Raw genomic sequence first — 23234 nt, forward strand, 5'->3', positions numbered from 1 at the left:
AAAAAAATAAATAAATAAATAAATCTTACCTCAGATTTAAAACAGCAACTTTCATCCTTCACAGTATGTTTATGATCATTCAGTTGACTGTATTAGGCATCTATGTATCATTCAAGTCACGCTCACACATTTAATAGGTGTTGACAGTCGTTGTGTGTGTGCTCATAAAAACGATACAGTGTCAGTAGACGGTGTTTTTAATGGAGGAAACCTTTGTGCATCAGTCCAAAGCTTTCAAGTTCAGCTGAGGTTAAAAAAAAACCAAAAAAAAACCAAAACAATCACAATGGAGCTGAGGAAAATAAGGGATCATTAAAGACTGATTATCGCTACCCCTGGTGATGAGAAAGCAAACCAGGTTAATTAAAATCCAAACATTAAAGTTAAAAAATAAATAATCCACTGGCATGGTTAAAATATTAAGGAAGATGTTGCACATAAAAGGAAACATGTTAAGAGTCGTCATTCTGTGACGTTCATACTTAACTTTGCATCTGTGGTCCTTATTTGGCAAGAGGAAGAACATTGCTAGGTTTTTTGCTACATTAACAACACAAAGACTGCACAGTGAAGGAGTTAAAACATTCTTAGTTATCAAGTACCAAAAACCCACCCAGAAAGGGTCCAAGGTGTCTTTTTAAGATCAGCAGCTGAGGTGAGAGAGGAAGAGCTAGCCAAACTAGCCAATAGCTACATTTAGTCAGAGTGTGTTCAGTTCATCAGTAATCAATAATCAGCACATGAACAAGTTCTTACAAAGAGAAAATCCTTTTCCTGTGCAAAGCTCTGAAGGAGGACGCCTTAGTAGATCGTACTGTTCATCGGGTTCTCGTACCGTTGGCTGTGAATGGCAGAAAGTCCTTTGATTCAAACCAGTCAGACCCGAGTCTTCCTTGGTCAGTGCAGATAGCTAGTGTTGTACTGGAAGGAGGCCATCCGAACCCGATTACGCAGCCTCTGGATCTCCAGCTCCTGGAAGTAGTCGTCCTCGTCGTTCTGGATTATGATTCTTTGCAATTCGCCGATTTCACGCTCCATCCTGGAACGCAGCTCTCGCTTCATCTTCAGCAGTGCCTGCGGGGAAAACAAGAAAGAAAATAAACTGTAAATCTTTAAATTATTTAAATGATTGATCATTTGTGTTTTCTGGCATATAAACTGTGTATGTTGTTTGTCCTGCGGTTTCCATGACTACAGTGCAACAGCAAAGCACTGTGGTTTATGAGGATCTCTAAGAGTGGACTGAGAAAATTCAGTGTAATATATTTAGTTTTGATATGCTGCATACCATGCACAGGAAAATCTGTGGATTCACATGAAATCACATAAAAACTCTACACAGTTTATACAATTCCCTCTTGGATATCCTACAGCTGGGACCCAGTTCTGTCTTCATCCTGAAAAACTTCTACCAAAAATTATTTCAAATCGCTGCATTTCCTTTTATACAAATGCTTTTTATGGTTGTGAGAAACTGGGTGTGCAAAAAAATAAAATAAAAAAAATGTACAGTTGATGCTGCTGCCTGGTTTTGACAACTATTTGTTTGGATTTCTGGACAATTGCTGCGGTACTGCATTCTCTACCTGCAGAGCATGCAGGTGAGTTTAAAGGGTGCCCTCTGCTGGACCGTAAAGCAAATTACATTGATTTCTTTCATGCGTTTTGACGGGATCAGGTGCAGTTTGAACATTTAATTTTCCTACTTTCTAACAAATATTTAAATTAACGATAAGCAGCAGTAACAAGTATATAAATTACCTTTTCTTGAGCTTTTTTCCGAACCTGGATGTCCTGCCGCTCTTGTGCAAGTTTTTCAGCTAGCAGTGAAAACTGGAAGAGAGACAGCACGTCACCGACTTCACCTGGAATGGGTGTGTCGTCGCCTTTATTTTGAAATGGCAGAAAGCTGCATCTTACCTGATCTTTATAATAGTTCTCCATGGACTTGATCTGATCCTCGTGTCGTCTCTGCTGTTCCAGTCGCTGCTCTCTGGCATAAGCTCTCTGCTCTCTCAGCCGATTCTTCTGTATCTCCAAACCCTCGTCGAATAGCTGCCGAAACATCTGCAAACACACACAGACACACTTTAGTCATCACTCAAATTAGTCCAACCTTTACTGAAGTCTACTTGATAAATAATAAATAATCTACAGCAGTCCAGTAACTATAAATATCTGCTGTAAAACTTTTTTCATTTTCATATTTATCTATTTACAGGGAGCTGCTGAAAATGGGAAAATAAGCTGGAGGCTCAAATTTCCTGTACTGCTCCTTTCAAACACCCACACCAGTATTTAATGTTAAGAATTTTTCAGGGCATGTTTCAAACTTTATTGCTTAGAGTCAGAAACAGTCTGGACTCAGGGGACATGGATGAGGGTACAATGGTAGGTACGATATTAAGTCCACTGTAGAAAGTAGAAGCCGTCAAATACATCCAGCATTTACTGTTTCAGCTTGTTAACTGAGATCACTGGATACATTTCTACCTTTACAGCAATAAAATGTCTTTATGCTGCCACACGGTGAGTTTGTTAATATCACATCAGGCACCAGCATGCACATTTTTAAAACAAAGAGGAACATCATGATTATGAGTAAATAATTACTTGTCTTTAGTCCTAAACTTTCCCTTCAGTACCCACCCTCTCCTCCTTGGTGCGAGCCCTCATGAGGCGGGCTCGGTGCTGAACATGATAGTCGTTGTGGTACTTCTTGGCTCGAGCCATCTGCTGTCTCTGGTCCCTCAGCCTGTTCTGTGTCGACTTCTGCTGCTGGATTCGCTCTTTGAAGTCTCTCTAAATGATCGAAAGGTCAGTTAGAGAAATGCTGTCCAGCACAGGCAGGTAGAGCCTGTGTCCTGCACTTTTTTTTTTGCACAGCAACAGGACGCCATTGCAGAGTCAGCTTGACTTTGGTGTCTTTTATGTTGAAAGGTTTGAGAAATGATTTTTACTCAGTGTTGCCAGTAGGGCTGCTCGATTATGGCAAAAATGATAATCACGATTATTTTCACTGAAATTGAGATCTCGATTATTTGACGATATTTATTTAACCCTTTAAGACCTACTATAGAACCAAGTCCGCCAGAGCTTATATTATTTTTTTTACATGTTGTAGTGCCATTTGTGGGAACATTTCAAGTTGCTATACAACTGTTATAGCCCATATTTTAATAATATGTATGCATTAAGTCCATAGTAACTACATTAATTGCAAAAAAGTGCAATAAACTACAAAAAAATTGAAAATTGTTTTTGTTTTGTTTTTTACATATATTTCTACTTGGAGAAATTTAAGAGGTTTATCCCTCAAAACTTTAAATACAAAAAAGTTGCAAAAAATAGTTTACAACAACAGGAAATTTATTTTGAGTGTCTTCATAGTTTTATTTTGGAGATACACCAATTTTTATATACTGCAGGAAAAACGAAAAAACAATCCTATGATGCAAATTTGCAAAGAAAACAGCATGTGCATCAAAATAAACTATTTCCAGCAGTGCAATTTGAGTTCTAAGCATCACAGAAAGTATTCAGAAAAGTCAAACATGACCAGTATAGGCTTTTAAGGCCTACAAGTAAAAAACTACATTTTCCGCGAAAATGACGTCACTTCCGGTTTCGGCCAGGAAATGGCGGACATGCGATAGTTCGCGCTGACGTCTGTTTCACTGTGGGAAGTGTTACGAACAGCTGATCGGATCGGCAAAGCGTGTTTGTGGAATATTATGTTTTTGTTCCCGCAAGCGCTTTTTATGCAATATTTGCAAAGCTTTATGTGGAAGGAAACTGTGACCAAGGACAAGCTGATGGCATAAGATGTAAGTACAACTCCTCCGGTTTCATATGCAAAACAAATTATTGCGCTAGCTTACACGGTTCAGGTTCTACAGGGATTTAAAAATAGTTACACAAAACGGAGCGTGCTGCTCTGACCGGCTTTAAAGGGTTAACAATGACTTTAAAAAATAATATAAAATAGTGTGCAACACCACTGAAGTTTTTTTTACCTCTCTTTTCAACCAACGGCAGTCACTCTCCTCTCCAAATAACTTCTGCTTCGCTTTCCGAGCTTCCCTCAGGTCCTCTTAATCAGCGGTCTCCAACCTTTTTTGCGCCATGGACCGGTTTATGCCCGACAATATTTTCACGGACCGGCCTTTAAGGTGTCGCGGATAAATGAGGGAGGGGCTAATAATCGGCTCAGTCATTTTTAATGATCGTTGAAAGCCCAGATCGTAATCGTGATTAAAATTCGATTAATTGAGCAGCCCTAGTTGCCAGGTTTTTGGCACCTGCACCAGACAATGTTTGGTTGAAATGTGTAGGATCAGGTTTAGTTTTGAAAAAGGGACAGCAGTGGACTGTAGTGTAACTGTCTGATATGTTAAAGCTCACCAGGCGCCTGCTGTGGTCCTGTCCTTTATGAACGAGCTCAGCCAGCAGATCGTGTTTCCTCTGAGCTTCCTCCAACTGGAAGTTTAATTACATATTTATTAATGAGGCCATTCATCAGATGATCTAGTACAGGTCAAAAATGCACCAGACATGTAATGACCACTGTCCTACCTCTCTGGAGAGTTTGCTGCGATGCCGACTGTGATTGGACGACATTACGTGGAGTCTGTCCACCTGCTGCATTTGCTGCTCCCACATTCGACCCAGGGCGTGAGGTGAGATGTGAAGGTGAGGCAACTCGTCCCGGAGCACTGGGAGAAGCTCATTCTCCATTATTCTCACTGTAGAGACACATGAAGCACAGAGAAGAACATTTATTTATTGTTTGTGACAAACTAACAACTAACGTACTTCAGTGCAATCCTCCATTCAACATATCTGTCTCTTTTATAAGACTCCACGGATGGCATTTACTACAATAAGAATAAAAGTTATACCCATTCCAAAGCAGATTAACCAGAAATGTGTCTAATTGGATTAAGTCTTTTTCTGTTTACAACTCAAACATCAGCTCAACAGGGAAGCCAACATCAAAGCAGGGGACCTGGTGTGTGTGCCTTTTTATGTGGGGCTTTACAAGAATGTCATTACTTGTCCTATATCCAGACACTTTTCATCTTTTCTTCAGTTTCTAAAGTTAGACACAGTGAGTAGCTCTTCAGAGGGACATCATCAGGTTTACATGTCAACATCATCTGCCTACACGCCCAAGGGGTGGAAACTTCAGCCACCACAAAGTCACAAGATACTCAACATTTATGTCTGGAAAAACGACCACAAATTACAGGAAATGCAGCTGATGATTCTCTCTCTTTGAATCTCAGATAGAAACCTGTGGCTCAAAAAGAGATACTAGTTGAACCATCCCCAAGGAACCCAGTAAGGAAACTAGATTAAACAAAAACTCAAAACCACAGTTTTAAAGGTTAAACTAAGAATACAAGACTGCAGAACAGCTCTCACACAAAATTAAACTAACTCTCTGTTTAGAAGTGGTGCAAATTATGTAAATGTTATTTATCAGCGAATTGAAATCGGTATGAGTGTGCAGTCATTATCCGAGGATCACAGGATATAGGATATTTCCTAAAGCATTGTTTTCCTTGACCTCATTACTTTTTCTAGCAAAGTCGGGGGGAGTGTTAAAGAAAGACAGACAATAACAGAGGTTCACTTCCACACAACAAAAGCAAATACAGAAAGAATAGTTGCAATGTTTGAGTGTAACAATAATACATTATGACCCGGTCTGTCTTAAAGTATGTGTTTGGTTGGTACTGTTGCCATGGCGACAAGGAAGTAAGGGACCAACCGTCAGGTCAGTTCAGATGCACACGGGCGTTGGTGAATAATCTATTTCCATCTAATTTGGATTCTCTGTGCATCGCTATGAATGATTTACACAGCCAAACCTGTGTAATAGTCATGCATAACATGTGATATTTGCAGTGTGGAAGATACAGAGGCGTTGTAATATCTGTGTCAATTTATTGGTAAATGTCCACAAATGTTTCAGGCTAGTCTCTTCATCTTCATTCTTAGCATCAAGAAGCAACCCACTGACAAACGGAAACAACAAACACACAAACGAGAACACTCACCAAAAGAGAATCATTGCTTCAGCATGCCCAAATCTTCTGAATTTAGACCCATCACCAAAACACTTTTTCCTTCGCCATTTTTAAAAAATATCTGTTTCTTCTCAATCTAAAATCAATTTGCCAAACGTTCCATATCTTCAACCATTTAAAGGCTATGAAGTTATAAAGCCATTATAAAGACATTAGCATCCTGACATTAGTTTAAAGACCTTCAAGTAAATCTGCCAGAGAATTAAGTAAGCAGTGATCACATTCAGCAACAAGATTTAAGTAGAAAAGTCTTTCTAAGCTTTGCTTTACATCATTCAACTACACTCAAGTACTCTGAACTCCATCCTCCACTCCACCCTCTCCTGTATTTCACCATCTGTAGTCATGCTTCATACAATCAGTCCTTTTGTTTCTCAGCTCTTTTTTCTGATACATTTCAGAAAAGCTCCACATTACACAGTAGATGAGGAGTCCATTCAGCTGATGAAGACTTGCCTAATGTCCAACAGAAAGTGCTGCAGCAGCAAACACACTTGGTGTCCTTACCTCTGAATCTACCAGAAGTGCTATTTCTGTGATTATCAGAGGGCCAGCCAGCCCGAAATACAAACATTCATAAAACCCAAACACTGGTTAATGCTAAAGCTGAGTGATCACAGCCAAACAGAACAGTTTCCAAACCCTCAGCCTCACCCACAACTTACTTGATGGAGCTTTCCTGGGAGCCTCCAGTCGTCTCTGTCCTGGAGTGGTTTGTGCAGTACGCTGTGATTTATGCTGAGCTTTCAGTTTAGCTGGTGAGGGTCTGGGGTCTGGCGAAACATCCTTTAGTATGGCCTCTCTGTATTCTCGCTCCTGCACACACACAGTCCCAGTTTAGTAAACTAGAACAAACGACTCTACGCTCACAACTAAACAGAAGAATTCACAGAGATTAATATAACTGCTTCTTTAACATTTTGACATATTGCTTTAAAAGAGCGGTCTCCAACCTTTTTTGCGCCATGGACCGGTTTATGCCCGACAATATTTTCACGGACCGGCCTTTAAGGTGTCACGGATAAATACAACAAAATAAAAGTTGTACCGGTACCGAAAAAAAGAAGATTTATTCATAACACACGTGAAAAGACCCAGGAAAACCGAGTTAACGATAAAAATGATAACAAAATAACGCTGAAAACCGATAAAAACCCTGAAAACCATACATTTCACACCTGAGCCTCAACTCTCGCGGCCCGGTACCAAACGACTCACGGACCGGAACCGGTCCGAGGCCCGGGGGTTGGGGACCGCTGCTTTAAAAGGGAAATCTTGTTGTTTATGTTTATAAAAGTCTTAAGTAAAATACGCCTAAAATTAAGGGCAGTTTTTATTTTTCTAGTAATTTTTTTTCATTTACTTATTTGGAAATTTTCTTTGAATGCATCCCAAAACATTTACTGTACCATAGTTCACTGTTTTTTGTTTAAATAGATTCAACTTTGTATTCTCTGTGAACCAATATGCTTTCCCTCCGCATACATTAGAGATTTTTTTCTACTTATGTTATCTCAAAGGTCTACCTATTTTTTTAGAATATACCATCTTTTTTTTTCTCCTTTTTTTTTTTGGACCCAAGGTAGGTTTTACTTTTTTAATAATTAAATAATCTTTAACAGAAAACCGTAGATTTATAACTTACAGCTTCCTGAGCTTTGATGCGAGCCTTATCTAACTCTTTACGTTCTTTTTCTTCATATCTTTTTAGCTCTTCCTCGTACGCTTCGTTCTCCAGATACTGAAAAAGAGAAATGATCATTTTATTTTCAAAGCATATGAAAGTAATCAAGCAACTTCACCATTTCTGGTTGTATATTTTCTTTGCTTAAAATATTGCTCACATTTGCATATGGCATCTTTAAATTTGCACAGTATATTTGCCAAATATGACCTTTTTTTCAGTTGCAAAAACGTTCATGACTAAACTTGATCATTATTGTCCTTTAACTACACTTAAAAGTCAGTTTAGCATCTAATTGATTATCTTGTAATATTTAGTGCACTAGTACTGTGTTAATACCTTGTCATGTTTTCTGTGAGATGGTCTGTGGTGTAGCTCTCCTCGCCTTGATCGATCAGACGCTGTGAGGTTGGACTGTCTCCCATCATCCAAGCTAAGAGCCTCTGCCATCACATCCTCCAGCTGTCCCTGCAGGGAACGACGGACTCGTGGAGGGGAAGGGGATAAGGAGCGTGCTCGGTGGATAGACTCCAAATCAGGTGCTCCTGAAACAGTTAAATGTATATTTCACCAATTTCATTAATTTGCATGAGATCCAGAATGGTTAAGATAGTATTTTCTAAGAACAATATAAAGACCTACAACAAGATTTTTAAAATCAACTGGAAATTCTTTTTTCACCAACCAGGCAATGTGATGTGGTAAAAATTAATAATAAAAGTTGTGGCATTTGTTAGTAGTTTACTGTCAAAATTGAAAAGAACAATAACAAAGTTTGTGCTCAAAAATGTGTGCACACCTGTGTCCTGTCTTGAAGTCCTGCGACGCTCCATGATGCTGTCGCTGTGGTGCGACTGCTTGTCCTCCTCTCTGACCTCGGTGGACTCTCCAGTTTCCCCCAGAACTCGTTTAAGCATCTACATTAATTACACAAGACTTAAAATATCGTAACCAGTACTCACTCGAGAACAGTGACACAACTGAGTTGTGAACTCGCTGATCACTTCAGTCAACTAAATGCAAACATACCTGATCGAGTTCTTCTAGTCGATGGGAGAGGTTTTCAGATATCTCATGCAACTCTTGTTCTGCCTGCTTGTTCCTTTTTCGATTATAAGACAGAGGCTCTTCAAAATCCTCTTGTGCTGTCCTGCTACTGCTTGGCCAGGGCAATAATATACAGCATAAAGAAGATAGTTAGGAAATCAAAAACATAACATTCACCACACTGCCTCCACATAACAATCTGAATCTGTGATAGATTCTGTTTTTTCCCCATAGCTTTCTTCTATTCGGTTTACCTCTCAGGGTGAGTTACAAAGTCTTCCTTGAGAGCAGTTCTTTCTCTACAGTGTATCCTTCTGTCCTTTAATCTTCGTGTGCAACTCAAATTCTCCTCATCTTCCTCTTCAGTGTCTGGTGGAGAAGGGGTGGCAGGTGTCGTCCCATCTTGCAGGGTGAGGAAAAGCACATCTGGTTGTGTTCGGAATAAAACCCTCCTGGGACCTCCGTTAGTCGGCTAAGAATAGAAAGAAGAAAAGCGTCAATTTGACTTAAACTGTGTATCTGAGTATTACTGTACATGCTAATTAACCACCACATCTAGCACACAAGTTTACAATTTACCATTAGATGGTATATTAAAACTGTAAAATTGGTACAAATGAAGTCTTACTGCTTGCACTCTCACCTCCAGCGTCTCTCCCTCCACTTCTGTCTCAACTCTCTGCTGGCTGGTTGAAGATTTCTCACTTACAGCTGAAAATTAAACAAAACTATGTGATGCTTCACTTAATCTCCAATCATGTTTTCATCACTTTCATCACAATTCACTTGAAATTGTGTCCTTATCGACTGTGGTGTGCTTTGACTCACCAGGAGAGTGGCAGTGGGTAGGAGACTGTAGTCCATTAGTTTCAGCCACTAGTTTTGAAGTCTGTGAAAAGAGGAGTGAAAAAATAAGGAGAAAGCGTAAAGAGTTTTAGGCAAAACTGAGCAGAAGTCATTCACATTCATTACAAAGACTTAGATTTAGCACTAAACATAATCTGTAGCACTCAAAACTCAACTCTACAAAATAATCAGAAACCTAAGAAGGCTTTTTAGAATCTAATATAAGGGCTGATAATCAAAGTACAAAAAAACTACTCAGAAGAAAGATAAGGGAAAATTAACTTGGTGCTTGTTTCTGTGTACTTTGTGCCGTAGAAGGTCAGAGTCACGTCAGACCTGTTAGCACAGATAGTTTTACAGATCACAACAGCGTAAACAAGGCACTTCCTGATTCCAGAGACTTCCTCATTAAGTGATGAACAGATGTAAACAGACTTGAAACATGCTGGAAAAATGCTAATCTTTTAGCAGATATTATCTTATAACCAAGTTCTGCTTGCAGACAACAGATACTCAAAACACAAATATATATAAAGGTTCAGCAAGTGAATGTTGAAGACGTTCAGAAAATGTGAACGTCAAAATGAAGTGCATTACTGGAGTAACTTATGTTGTCAGAGAAGCCAAGTCAGCATAAGCTCATCCTTCCTTTATTTGAATTGGAGTCACCAAAGTGGGAAGTGTGTGTATGATAGGAAAAGTGTAGAATATTAACACAACACACCAGTTGTAAAACTTTGCATGTCGTTTTAAACTGCAGTTCACAGCAGACAGAACACATAAAACACTTCAACCTTATCATAATATATTTAAAGGATACCTCTGTAGTGATGAGGCTGACTTCCTCCTCTGTGTGCTGTTCTTTGACACCAGCAGCTGTGGGGAGTTGATCGGGTAAGTGAGGGCCTACAATGGGAGTGTGGGGAGTGTTGGACTGGTTTGGTGGCTGCAGTGCAATGGCTGAGTATATCGGTTCAGTCTGTGGAGCTTCATCATTGTCCACAGGACCAGAGGTGGTTGCTGCATCTGAGGTTGGGGGAGGGACAGCCAGTCCTTGGATTAAAAGGTAGCTCACCTGGACTTTTAATAAAGCATCAAACTGTCTATGTCTTCTTATACATTTCCAAAATATCAAACACAAAATTTTTTGAAGAAACTGTGGAAAATTATAATTTTTTGTTATATGTACAAAGAAATAAAGTATTATCCCCAAAACAATCACCGTCATTGAGGCAAAGCAAGCCTTACCTTCTTTTTTATCTATGAATGTGCGTGCAGACACGCCCAGCCCAATGAGCTCGCTGGCTGACCCCACCTCCTCACCATTCCAGGAGTGGATGGACTGTTTACTGGACTGGACGGCAGACCTGAATAATGAGAACATTCAGACTGTATCAGATTAATTACCGACAAGTTTTTTAACTTTAACAAGCCGCCTCTGTAATCTTCACAGCACGTGCGTATCTCTCTTTCTCAGATGATTAGGGTGGGCAACCCATAAGGACAAATTTCTACTAAATTCAACTGCAGCACAAGAAGTCTAGAAAAAAATTAAACTTAGACATTAAAATGCCAGTTAATTATATTTTTAAGATACAAGGCTTAGAAAAGATTACCAGTAATTTTAACGGGTGTGTAGAATGACTCAGACACGTGCTGTATCAGTACTTTTGTTCATTTCTTATTATTCTTAAAAAAACATGAATATTAAGAGTTCTGAAGAGAATTAATAAAGCAGTGGTCCAAGCAGCACCATAAAAAAACTCAAACATGTTTTGATGTCTTTCATCTATTATGACAGCCATTAACATTTTATTATTTACACTGCTGTTAAAAGGCTGCTGTGTCAACAGGGCGTAGAGCAGGATGTGCTCTAAAGCTGAATGATGGCGGTCTGAGTCATCAATATCAGACCTGTCTGTCAGTGGTGTTTTGGTTCATGGGAAGAAAACAAACAGTAATATTCTTTTACATTGTACTGAGACTTGTGTAAAGTCTATAAAACATGTCTGTGCTTACTCTGCACTCGATGACAAGGACGCCACCTCCAGCTTTGTCTCCTTCTGCTCTGTAGCATCACATCCAGGCGGATCATTGATGTCACCGTGTGCATCCTCACTGAGACTGCCATTCTGCTCCTCTGAAAAACATGAATTTTGCAAATGACAGAGGTAGAAACAGAAAAGGCACTAATTTAAAAGAGAGCAAAAGTAGTGATAACAACATGTTTCATGGAAATTTAAAGAGAAACAAACTCATACCCAACAGAGTCAGAAACCCCCCCTCACCAAATGTCAAAGTGTTAACCTCAAAGAGTCACAGTTATAAATGTCTGACAAACACTAAAAAAAAAGACAGATTGTAATTTTACTACTTAACTACTCTACTCAAACAAAGAGAGGCAGGAGTGCAGCTTTTATGCCTCCTAACAAAAAGCATTTTATAATGTATAAAAACACTACAAAAGTCCTTTAGAAACACTAAGCTGTGCCACTATAGACATTTGAAATCATATAGTTTTAATTGCCTTTCAAAGTAAAAGCAAATGAGGAAAAGATGAGGGAAAAGCAACAATTTCATTTTCCTACCACTGTTCGGCGACCCGTCATTTATCTCCTCGTTCAGATATTCCAAGAGGCCATCAAAGATTTCCAAGAGGTTCTTAACCGACTCTTTATCCCCTCTGACAACATTTTCTCCTGAAAACAAACTCATACTCATTAAATGTCTTGTTTCTGCAACATCTGCCATGCAGTACAAATTGAATGAATTTTATGATGATCTCAACTTCATTTAAGTTAATGTTGCACAGATGTGAAACAGTGATTCATATTTGCGCTTCTCTGACATGCACATTCAAAATTTTAAACCTATATTATTAACTTCTTGTTTTTACAATTTTTTTTTCTCTTACCTGTAATATGTGAGAGGCTGATTTGAAGGTAATCCAAGGACAGAGAATCAATCACACACTGGACATTGTGGACATCTTCCTCTTGACTACATGGCACTGCAATATAATCTAAACATATAAAAAACAAACAAACATCTGATTAACCAAATGCTCAATGAATTAATTAATGCATACATGCTGAACTTTCCCCTTCAACTTAACAATGAAGAAAACAGGGTCTTGGAAAGCAATCTTACAAAACTAATCTCCCAACTAAAGTCATAGTTGGACTGTGCAATAATTTTATTTTAATTTGAATTACAACTTTTGCTTCCACATATAATGAAAGTTAAACAATTATTGTTCTGGATTATATGTTTTGCAATAATTCACTCATTTCCCTTTTAGCACATCTTGTCTTTTACTTTTGTCCTTCCATGAAAGTTCAGTTAACTCCCTGTGGCAAGTGCAGTCCAGTTTTTTTATTTGTTTGAATTGGTTTGTTTTTAAATTTTTATTTATCCAGGTTTTTCTCAAATACTGTGAGTACTTTTGTTAAACGATTGTAATGTCAGTATTGTTTAAAAGATTGTAAATTTGATTAATGCCATAGTCAAAACTCACAGTACTGTTAACTCTGGAACTGGAATTTCTCTTAAGACTGTAGCCCCCCTACTTGATTACATGATTACCTGCAACAGTAATGCCCCCCATGCTCCGCCATCTATAGACATTAGACATGTCAAAATCTCAAGATACTGAGTTACAAAGGTATGAACAGAGACATTTTTACACTTTTGCTTAAAAAAAATGTAAAAGCGGACATCTGCCAGATCTGTAACTTCTTCTTACCTGGAACTTTCTCCCCCAGGATGTTCTCATACAGGGCAATGAAAACATCTGCATTACAGTCCGTAAGTTTCTTCAGCCTCAGGTTTACGTGACATTTGCTGAGAAGATCATTTGCCACATCAACCCAATCTGTAGACAAAAAAAAGAGAAGTCACGTTCATTCATATAACAGCAACTCGAGAACTTATTTCTCTGACGTAATCATGGAGTATAAAAGAAATTACAAAAGCAGAGCCCTTGTCATCACTTCGAGTGGAAAACTCGCTTTAATTAAAAAAATACATCGAGGTTATCGAGCATGAAGAGTTTAATTAACTTTTGTATAACTCATTTCAATGACATTAAGTGGTTCTTCTATCACAACGCCTTTTAAGTTTGCCTCAATCACGACCGCCCCCGGCAAACTTAAGTCTGAGAGCGGGGCGGGGGTAGTCTTTACCTATTATCTACGCTAGCCGCCGGCTAAAACTGTTGATTTGATGGGAACAAATTAAGTTTTAAATAAATAACATCAGTAGTCGTGTTTTGTCCTGAAATCAAAAAACTATCTAAATTTGTCTGCCATCTGTTTCGTTATATTTTATGTTTTTTACGCAACTTCACCGGCTAAGACAACTCAAAAGTAGCTAGCTAAGACTGCTAATGTTTGCTAACACGAACGTGAACATTTTAAGAAAACAACATAAGCAGAGCCCACGTTTTCATCTCTGGTTCTCTCTATAATATATGGATAAATCGCTTATATCAGCCAGGCTTACTGACAAGTGAGGAGTCGCAACTTTAACCGTGTGCTAACGTTAGCTCTAAGTCAGCGTTACGTGTCATTAGCTTTCCTCGGAGTTGGAGGGTCTTCTGCCTTACCTCTCTCTCCCTCCTGGGTTCCCATGAAACAGCTGTCTGCAGCAGGCAGATGGAGCTGACAAAAAACTACTAGCTGTAAAAGAGAGTCCTGTAAACGCCTGGACCGAGCACTACAATCCGTTTTGTTGTGGTTTTCGGTAACTGGGAGAAGGAACCATCGTTTGAAAGTGAAAAGTCTTCTGATTGGACATTAGCTCGTTCTTTGTTTCCGGAAGTGCCTTTCGATTGGTACGTACCGCCCCCTACTGGTACCAATACTCCAACCTCCATAGACAATGACAACAACAGTACCACGAGGGGTAGGATTACAAGTAAGTACATCAGAAGGACTGAGGTGTCCTTCTGATATCGTTCTCGTCCTTCTGTAGTGGATATCTTGGACAAAAGATGCTGAACATATAGCAAGCAGAAAGGAGGAAAAGTGGAAGACCACTAAAAAAGTAAATAGTAATAGTAATAGTAAGCACTAACGCAAGTATCATTCACCCAATCACAAAGTAGTCACAATCGCACTCCTGCATTCATGTGGATATTACTTTGACACGTACCACCCACCAAAACATTGTTGCAGAAGAAACACACTCCCCACAGCATTGGCTGTTCCTTACGTCAGGAGGGAGGATGAAGCTCTCTACACAACCTGCCCAGGAGAAACTCAAGTAACAGAGTGAACACTGAACTGCAATGCTGCTGCTCACATAACCTTAAAAATCTGTTGTCCCTGTCTAGTGTTATACACCACAGGATGCAGATATTGACACAGATAAACAGGTTAGAGCTGCTTAGACAACACGAAGGCTTTAAATGTAGGGACTATGGCTGATAAAGAAACAGGTATGATGGAGATATGATGGAAGTAGTTATACTGTTGTGTTTAGGAAACCAGGTTGAAGGGAAGGAAAGGCAGGAGCATTGGAGGTGAATTCAAGCTGTCCTGCTGTGGTGTAGATAGGACTGGGGTATTTAAAGATTGTTTTGGAGGTGAAGAGAGAGTAAACAGGACAAAGGATATTGAATATGGAGCTACCAGGCAGAAGAAAAGAGGAAGAGAAGATTCATCAATATAGTGAAGGAGGACATGTAGAGAGGTGGTGTGACCAAAGAGGATACTGGGGATAGATAGATGATCCTCTGTTGTGACCCATACAGGGAGCACAAGAAAGAAGAATTTAAAATGAACAACATAAGAAAACATTATTAAGAAAGAAATAAAGGTGAAGGATTAACTAAACAAAAGCATTGAATTAAAGCCCAACACTGAGCTTTGGCACAACTTTGTAAGATGAAATAATGGTGTCATGTTAGTGCCTTAACATAACACTTTACATTCTGCTTTAAATAACTAAAATCTGAACCACCAAAAGGTAAATACCGCACAGTTGAACTGAGCCTTGTGGGATGGGACACCTCTCACATCCGAATGATGTGAGAGGTGTACTGGGTGTGAAGTTTTTTCTTTTCTTTTTTTAAATCTTAAGAATAAACAGCAGATGTGTTGACTAAAGCTCATTTAGGAACTTGCGCATGATATCTAAATAAGAACGCTACAGAGCTGTCATAGATATCGCTCCTTAATGTGTGCTTCATCAGGTTTTTATCATTGCAGCATCTAAACAGGAACAGGATGAGTATCATCTGTACGTCTGTCCTGTTTTGAAAGTGTACATCTCACATGCAAAAATATGTTGCAATACTTCTCTTTTTCCTGTGTGAGTGATACATAGTTAATATGATCAATAGAGGCTTTAGAGGCTTTTTTAGCATGATTTTATCCATCTGGCTGTAACCAGATGGCCACCATTACAACAAGTCAGTTTGTGAAATTTTGTCCATCCTAGATATTCCAGGATTAACTGCTCTGATTAACTACTCCAGTTTGCATGTCAAAGTGTCCTTGAGCAAGATATGGAACATGCTTTCATCACAGTTTTCATGTGTGTTAAATAGAAACTGGTTCGACAGAAAAAGAGCTTGTATGAATGTGTGTGTGTGTGAACAAAAAGCCTTGACTGCTCAAGTAGGATAGAAAATTATAACTATATAAGAACTACAAAGTTACAAAGTGGCTGCTGACGCGCATACTTTGTAAAAGTCACCAATGCTCCTGTATATGTTGTTATTCTTTGCTTTTTCTTTTGCATCAGAAATGAGAAACATTAATATAAGGAAGTTCACTTTAATGCACAGTTTTCCTTCACACACTCAAATTAAGTTAAGCTACATGCAGATAGAGAGAAAAATATGTTTCAATATCTTAATGCTCACAAATCAAGGATGTTTGTTTTTGTACAGAGACTTTTGTCTTGTTGTATTTACAGTAATATGATCTCAGGGCTTAGCGTTGTTATGTGAAAGATGGCTTAGTAGCATTTATAGCTTCTGTTATGGAACAGAAACAAAGAAGTGTTCTTTAATAGCCTACAACAGCATACCCTGATTAAACAAAATGTTAAAACCAGAAAACTGAGTTTATTCAAACAACAAAGTGAGAACTTCGGAACTTTAAATGTAATATAAAAGAAAATCTCATCTATTATATTGGTATTCTCTCAACATTTGAATTATTTTAAAAATTGCATCAGCTAGTGGAACTCTATGTATGTGTTAGTAAGTATACAATAATAACAGGAACTTAATGTTTAACAGCAATTTATAAATAGGGTTTCATCTACATGCTCTGCAGACTTCCCTTTAGAGGTCTCCCTAAGGAATTTAAAAGCAGATATAAAAGACTCACAAATTATCAATTCAAAGGATTTTCCACAACCTAGCAAGCCAGCAGTCGAAACAAACATGTTAACATCTGTATGTGATGGAACAATTTTCCTGCTACTGATCACTGTTCCACCTTTTTTTCACAGATCCAAAAGTTTTCATCTCTGCAGTTTGCGTCATTCCAGCAGTTTTCTTCGTCATTGGCTGCCATCACGCCACAGTCTTCGTCTCCAAGGCTGTTGGGCTCCCCGGTTCGCCAGTATCTGAAACTAAAGAAAGTTGCTTTTCAGCCAAGTTGCTGAAATGAAGATTTGCATTTCAGCAACTTATAAACAAAGGAGAAAGTCTTCAAATTAGCTCTGACTTTAAGTCCTACACACACGGTATCCTAACCCTAATCCTAATCCTAAAGCACATTGATGCACCTGCTGTTGTGATTTGGTGGTATATAAATAAAATTGAATTAAATTGAATAAAGTAATAAGCAGATAGTGATAAAAACAAAGTGTGTGCGTATTACAAAACCCAAGTTACACAAAATGAGATACCACTGCACATTAAGAGATATTTAGTCACAGATATCCACCCACTGAATAGTGAGTACTTATCCTATAGCTTACAGAGGTGTAAAAAAGTGTTTACCCCCTGCCTGGTTTCCTGTTTTGCATTTTTGTCCCACCTACATGTTCCAGATCATCAAACAAATTTTAATAGTAGACAAAGATAACCTGAGTATATAGAAAAATGCAGTTTTTAAATGATGATTTCATTGATTAAGGGAGAAAAGTAATCCAAACCTATCTGGTCTATCTGTGTGAAAAAGTAACTGCCCCTCTTGTTAAATCATGAATTCACTGTGATTAACCACTGAGTTTAGTTTCATTAAACACACATGCCTGATTACTAGGAGACCTGTTGAATCAATTAAATACAATCATTTAATTAAATCAATTAAATAGAACCAGTCGGACAAAGTGAAGCAGCCTAAAAGATCGCAAAAAGCAACACACCATGCCACGATATAAAGAAACACCTGAGAAACAAAGTCACTGACAGCTATCTGTCTGGAAAGGTTTACAAAGGCTTTGAGACTCTTGCAAACCACAGTGAGAGCCATTATCCACAAACAGGGATGAAATTACTTTTTCACACAGGGCCGTGTAGGTTTGGCATTCTTCCCCCCTTAATAAACACCCTCATTTAGAAACTGTATTCTGTGTTTACTTGTGTTATCATTGTCTAAAATTTAAATTTGTTTGATGATCTAAAACATTTTAGTGTGACATCTTATATAGATCAAGGCGAGAGTAACCCAAACTTAAAGTTTTCATTAAGATAACTGTCACATCGATGTAATTCTATATGAAGCAATGCCCAAACATAACTCAGTTTAAAAACAAATATAAAAGAGATTATGTGGACAAAGCACAGAGCTTTAGTGGCGTGTTAATGACGGGGTGTTTGGCAAATGTAAAAATGTTTTGGTTTTTGAACTTTAATTCTTTTATGTGAGTATTTTATATGAGTGTAGACTTCTATGCAGTTAAACATGTATATTGTGGGATAATATGCCAAACTGTGAATTCTGATTTGCAAATTATGGAATTTGAAATAAGGAGGTGGGAACAAATAAATGCAAACTTCTTCCTACTTCTTTTTGAGCATAAACATTGTGTGGATATTGAAATATTCATGACAACTTTACGTCTTCGTTTTTTATGTCTACAAAGTTTTTATGTGTTTTTTTTTAATAGTTTTTATTTTAGTTATAGTTACATGTGAAACTAAAATATATTCTGTTCTGTTCTATTCTATTCTAATAGAAGAATATTTTAATATCATACCAATTTTGAACTATAATACATTTACTTCAAGTATATTTACACAACACACAGTGAGGATGAATAAAGTGCTGCTGCTGATGGATGGAGGATTTTATTATGAGTGATTACTACTGCTTTGTGGAGTTTTATTGAGATTAGGATTGATTTATAAATTATCAGTATTTATTATTAAAAATTAAAAATGTATGGACCTGCTGTTCAGCAAACTCCCGTCCACCCACTTCCACGTCCCCTCTTCCTCTGTGTCACTCAGTCCGATCCACGTGTTACGCCTGAACAGCCTTACGAAGTTCTTGTTCCCAGTAAAAGTATCAAGAAAATCAATCTTAGTAATCTTGCAGTTCTTAAAATTTTGTTTCAACTCTTGCAGATTTCAGAATTACAGTCTGTACCTGTTCCTCTGTGCTGCTGATAATCACCAGGTCTGCACCTCTTTGCAAACAGTCCTCTTTGCTGTCACTCCAGGACTTTTTAATATGAGAAATGTAATAAAAATCACCCCTGAAGTATACCCATCCTTGTTCTGTATTGAGATCTGTTCAAAATGTAAACATAAAAAGATAAAAGAAAACGGTTTCATCTACTTCACTAATGATAATACTATTAGTAAAATGGGCTAATATTAAAGATTTGACTCTTAATTTCCAGCATCATACTTGCCGAAAATATTCAGCTTCCTCCTCAGTGACTCTTCTTCTTTAGTCTCATTTTTAGTGGCCTGGTCTGATGTGAAATAAAACATTATGTTAAAGGATGCATTTAGATATATTTAGTTTATTCAGTTATTCCACAGATGGATGGAGGCCAAAACAGTTTGCAGTGAAGAAATTATACAGTGATATGATAGTATGTGTTAGAGGGCCACGTTTCTTTATTAAAGGAGTGGACAGACAGCTGTAAGTGTTTTGTAATTATTTTATAAATTATTCCAGTCTTATATAATAATATGAGGTTTTGGCCTCATTAAGTAAACTGCTGACAAAGTAATTAGACTGTGATGTTATAATAGAGTGCTGTAAAAATAAACTTGAATTAAGTGGAGTTAGTTGCAGTTTTTCCGATGGTAATGGTAATTATTTCTATCTTCTGTTCGTACACTATTCAAATGATGAATTTTACATTACAGATAAAATGTAAGTGAACTCACGAAGAGCCAGTCGCAGGGAAATGCTGAGAATAACTTGAAGAATAAACAGAAGTCCAAAGCTCAGAACAACTAGTCTGCAGAGTTTTCTTTCTGTGTGCAGAAATCAAATAGACAAACACAAAATCATCTTTATTAAACAGCAAAAAGACTCAAATGTCTAAAAAGTATTTTCATATTACTGCCAGCAGATGAAAAGAAACTCCACACAGTTGGTTGGATCTGTTTGTTTTTGAACAAAAACCCTTCACCTGTTTCTGACACTGCCCACGATGGTGGACGATGGTGGAGCGCATACTTACACCGAGCTGAAATGAAACAAATAAACAATCTTTAAGATACTTACTTCTTGCTGATGTATCAGGTACATTTTCATAGTCCATCTCAGGCTGTTCTTTATTTTATCAGGATAAAATAAAGGAATGTACTCATATAATGATATTTTGAAGTTATCCACAAACTGATTTCTCTTTTTCCTGTTTCCCTTTTTAACACTGAAAAAACAACCTCCTGTTCCTCAAAATACTGACCCTTTTGCTACATATTTGCCCCTGCTTACTTACCACCACAGAAACCAATGAACCCTCTGATTCAGTAACTATTAGATCTGCTTTTCGCAATAACATAAAGTAGTACATCTCTGTAGGACTTTATCAGTCTTTCACATCATTGTGGAGGATCTTTGGCCCACTTTTCTTTACACTGTGGCTTCGGTTCCTTAAGGTTTGTGGGCATTAATTTCAGCACAGCTCTGTAAAGTTTCTACCACAGCATTTTTTTCCGGTTGAGGTCTAGACCTTGAGTGGGGTGTTGCAACACCATAATTTTTCTTTTTCAGCAATTCTGTTGCAGATTTTCTGCTGAGCTCTGCATCCATGTCCTTTATATGACCCAGCTTTAGAATAGAATGCCTTTTATTGCCACTATACACATGTACAATAAGATACGGGGCATCTCATACTCAATGCAGACATGTGGGAAAAGGTGGGTGACTATTTACATATGAACAGTATTCAAAAATAAATAAATAAAATGTACAATTATACAAATTGGGGGAAAAATAAATAAAGACATAACCTTATACATTTACAGTGTGGGTCATTGCATGTAAATTAAGTATTGCACAGTGGTGATGGTAGATGTGTATTCTGTGTATAGAGGAAAGTCCTTGGATTGGGGGGTGAAACTGTGTTGTCAGTGCATGTGTGAGTTCAGGGTGGTTATGGCGTTTGGGAAGAAACTATTTTTGCATCTGTCCGTCTTTGTGCTGATGCACCTGTAGCTCTTCCCTGAGGGAAGCAGGTTGAACAGGTCAAAACCAGGGTGGGAACTGTCTTTGACAACATTTGCTGCTCTGTGGAGGCACCGGGAAGAATAAATGTCCATCAGGGAGGGGAGAGGGCAGCCGATGATCTTCTGTGCTGCCTTGAGTACTCTCTGAAACCTCACTCTATTCAGCTTAGTGCAGCTGCCGTACCATACTGTGATGCAGTATATCAGCAGGCTCTCAATGGATGAGCAGTAGAAGATCAGCAGAAGTGCAGCTGCTGCTGGGCCTTGACCACCGCTGTTATGTTGTCTGTCCAGGAGATGTCAGTGGAGATAAGGACATGGAGAAACCGGAAGGTGTGGACCCTCTCACCGTTGATGAATAGGGGGCTATGTCAGCGCTGTGCCTCTTGAAGTTGACAATGTTCTCTTTGGTTTTCTTGGTGTTCAGTGCCAGGTTGTTCTCTGAACACCATGCTGCCAACTTTAAGACTTCCTCTCTGTCTCCCTTTTTCTCTCCCCTTGACATGAGTTCGACTACCGAGGTGTCATCAGCAAACTTGATGATGAGGTTGTTGTTGTTGTGGGCCAAACTGCAGTCGTAGGTGTAGAGGCAATACAGGAGGGGGCTCAGCACACTGTCCTATGGGGAGCCGGTCCTCAGCCTGTGAGTGGAGACTATAGTCTATAGTCTATAAGGTGTACAGACCTGCATAGAGTTCATATTCATATATAAGATATGACATACACATACATGCATCCAATCACACTTCCATACAAAGGTTGCTGAGTTCCAAAATGATCCAGGATTATTAAAACAAAAGGAAAATGTTTAAACAACATAGCCACCTCTAAAAAAAATTTCGGCATATTTAATTTTTATAAACAAATTGCCAATAAATCTGATCAAATGGAATGACAATTTTGTGCTATACAATATAAAGTTCTTTATAAGAAAACTGAATTCCAGTCCTTTTCATGTCATATACAGTTTATTAGTAAAATGGCTGATTCAGAACGGCTTTGCCAAATTTAACTGAGGTTACAGTGCTAACCACAGCAAGAAGTTTACTTAATGAGTAACACATCAAAGTACTCTGCCTGCCACATTGTTGTCTTGGCAACAAAATATAGTTACAATTGTTATTATTTAGTAGGTAGTAGTACGCTAATACTGTCTTACAGAGAAATAAAGTTCAGTCGGATATTTGCTGTCTGTTACTTTTACATAGTCAGAAGTTTTCTTTTTACACACTTGAGCAGTTTTCACTGTTGCAGTAATTTATTAATACACAGCAAAGTCCCTGATTTGTCCTTCTTTGTAAAAGAAATGTCACAGTGCTGCTAACTCTTGTTGGTTGCTGTGAAGGGAGATGTTCACAAAAACAGGAAACGTGGCAAAGCAACATATTTCCTGTTATTAGTTGTGCATTAATAAAGGTTTAAGTCCATGTGTGTTTGAACTTGCATGCATAATGATAAGCCGTTTTCCCTGTGGCTTAAAAGACTAGTGCAACAGCCAATTACAGATCCACAATCTTTTCACAGATCCATAAGTTTTTTCCATTTGTTTTCATCTTTAACGATCTTCATTTCTCCAAAGTCTTCATCTCGGCCATTGTAGCTGTTGAGCTCTCCATTGTGCCATCTGAAACTAAAGAATCAGCTTTTAACAAGAAATCAGAGATGCATATCAACAACTTATGAACAAACAGGAACGAGGTCCTCAAATTAGCTGTAGCTTGAAGTTCAACCTGCATCAGTAAATAACGATAAAATATTGATTAAATATGATATGATTAAATATGAATAATGATAATGATTAACTGTTTAAATCTTAGATATTGTCCGATACACTGAACTCAAGTCTCTGTATACCTGCAGATGCTGCAACATATCACGAAACATTCAATCACAGAATACAATTCACTGAAGGTTGAGTAATTACTTACTATGATAAAAACATATTTATTGATTTGTGAAT

General features: G+C 38.1%; 2 protein-coding genes across 4 annotated transcripts; both read right to left on the minus strand.

The window, feature by feature from the left end:
- Nucleotides 1-105: 105 nt before the first annotated feature.
- LOC120735114 (centrosomal protein of 95 kDa-like) lies at nucleotides 106-14476 on the minus strand. 3 transcript variants are annotated; one of them, XM_040034298.1, is made up of 21 exons: nucleotides 14279-14476; nucleotides 13418-13546; nucleotides 12587-12694; nucleotides 12261-12371; nucleotides 11692-11812; nucleotides 10921-11039; nucleotides 10493-10698; nucleotides 9655-9715; nucleotides 9455-9537; nucleotides 9081-9298; nucleotides 8809-8938; nucleotides 8579-8696; nucleotides 8119-8324; nucleotides 7741-7836; nucleotides 6761-6911; nucleotides 4576-4745; nucleotides 4405-4479; nucleotides 2650-2802; nucleotides 1921-2067; nucleotides 1762-1833; nucleotides 106-1074 (listed from the first exon to the last, which is right to left on the minus strand). In XM_040034298.1, the coding sequence occupies exons 1-21, from the start codon at nucleotides 14301-14303 to the stop codon at nucleotides 898-900; spliced, it is 2676 nt and encodes an 891-aa protein (XP_039890232.1). In that variant the 5' UTR covers nucleotides 14304-14476; the 3' UTR covers nucleotides 106-897. The 3 variants fall into 3 exon arrangements, with proteins under 3 accessions (XP_039890232.1, XP_039890234.1, XP_039890233.1); XM_040034300.1 differs by having other exon boundaries at nucleotides 9470-9537; nucleotides 14279-14474; XM_040034299.1 differs by having other exon boundaries at nucleotides 8809-8935; nucleotides 14279-14474.
- Nucleotides 14477-16438: 1962 nt separating this feature from the next.
- Nucleotides 16439-22081, minus strand: LOC120735117 (C-type lectin domain family 4 member M-like). The gene is made up of 6 exons (XM_040034303.1): nucleotides 20328-22081; nucleotides 19985-20074; nucleotides 19498-19560; nucleotides 19230-19372; nucleotides 19029-19129; nucleotides 16439-17262 (listed from the first exon to the last, which is right to left on the minus strand). Exons 1-6 carry the CDS (start codon nucleotides 20362-20364, stop codon nucleotides 17115-17117), a joined length of 582 nt encoding a protein of 193 aa, XP_039890237.1. The 5' UTR covers nucleotides 20365-22081; the 3' UTR covers nucleotides 16439-17114.
- Nucleotides 22082-23234: the final 1153 nt, after the last annotated feature.

The sequence above is a fragment of the Simochromis diagramma genome, unplaced genomic scaffold (assembly GCF_900408965.1).
Source record: "Simochromis diagramma unplaced genomic scaffold, fSimDia1.1 OVJJ01000747.1, whole genome shotgun sequence".
Taxonomy (NCBI): Eukaryota; Metazoa; Chordata; class Actinopteri; order Cichliformes; family Cichlidae; genus Simochromis; species Simochromis diagramma.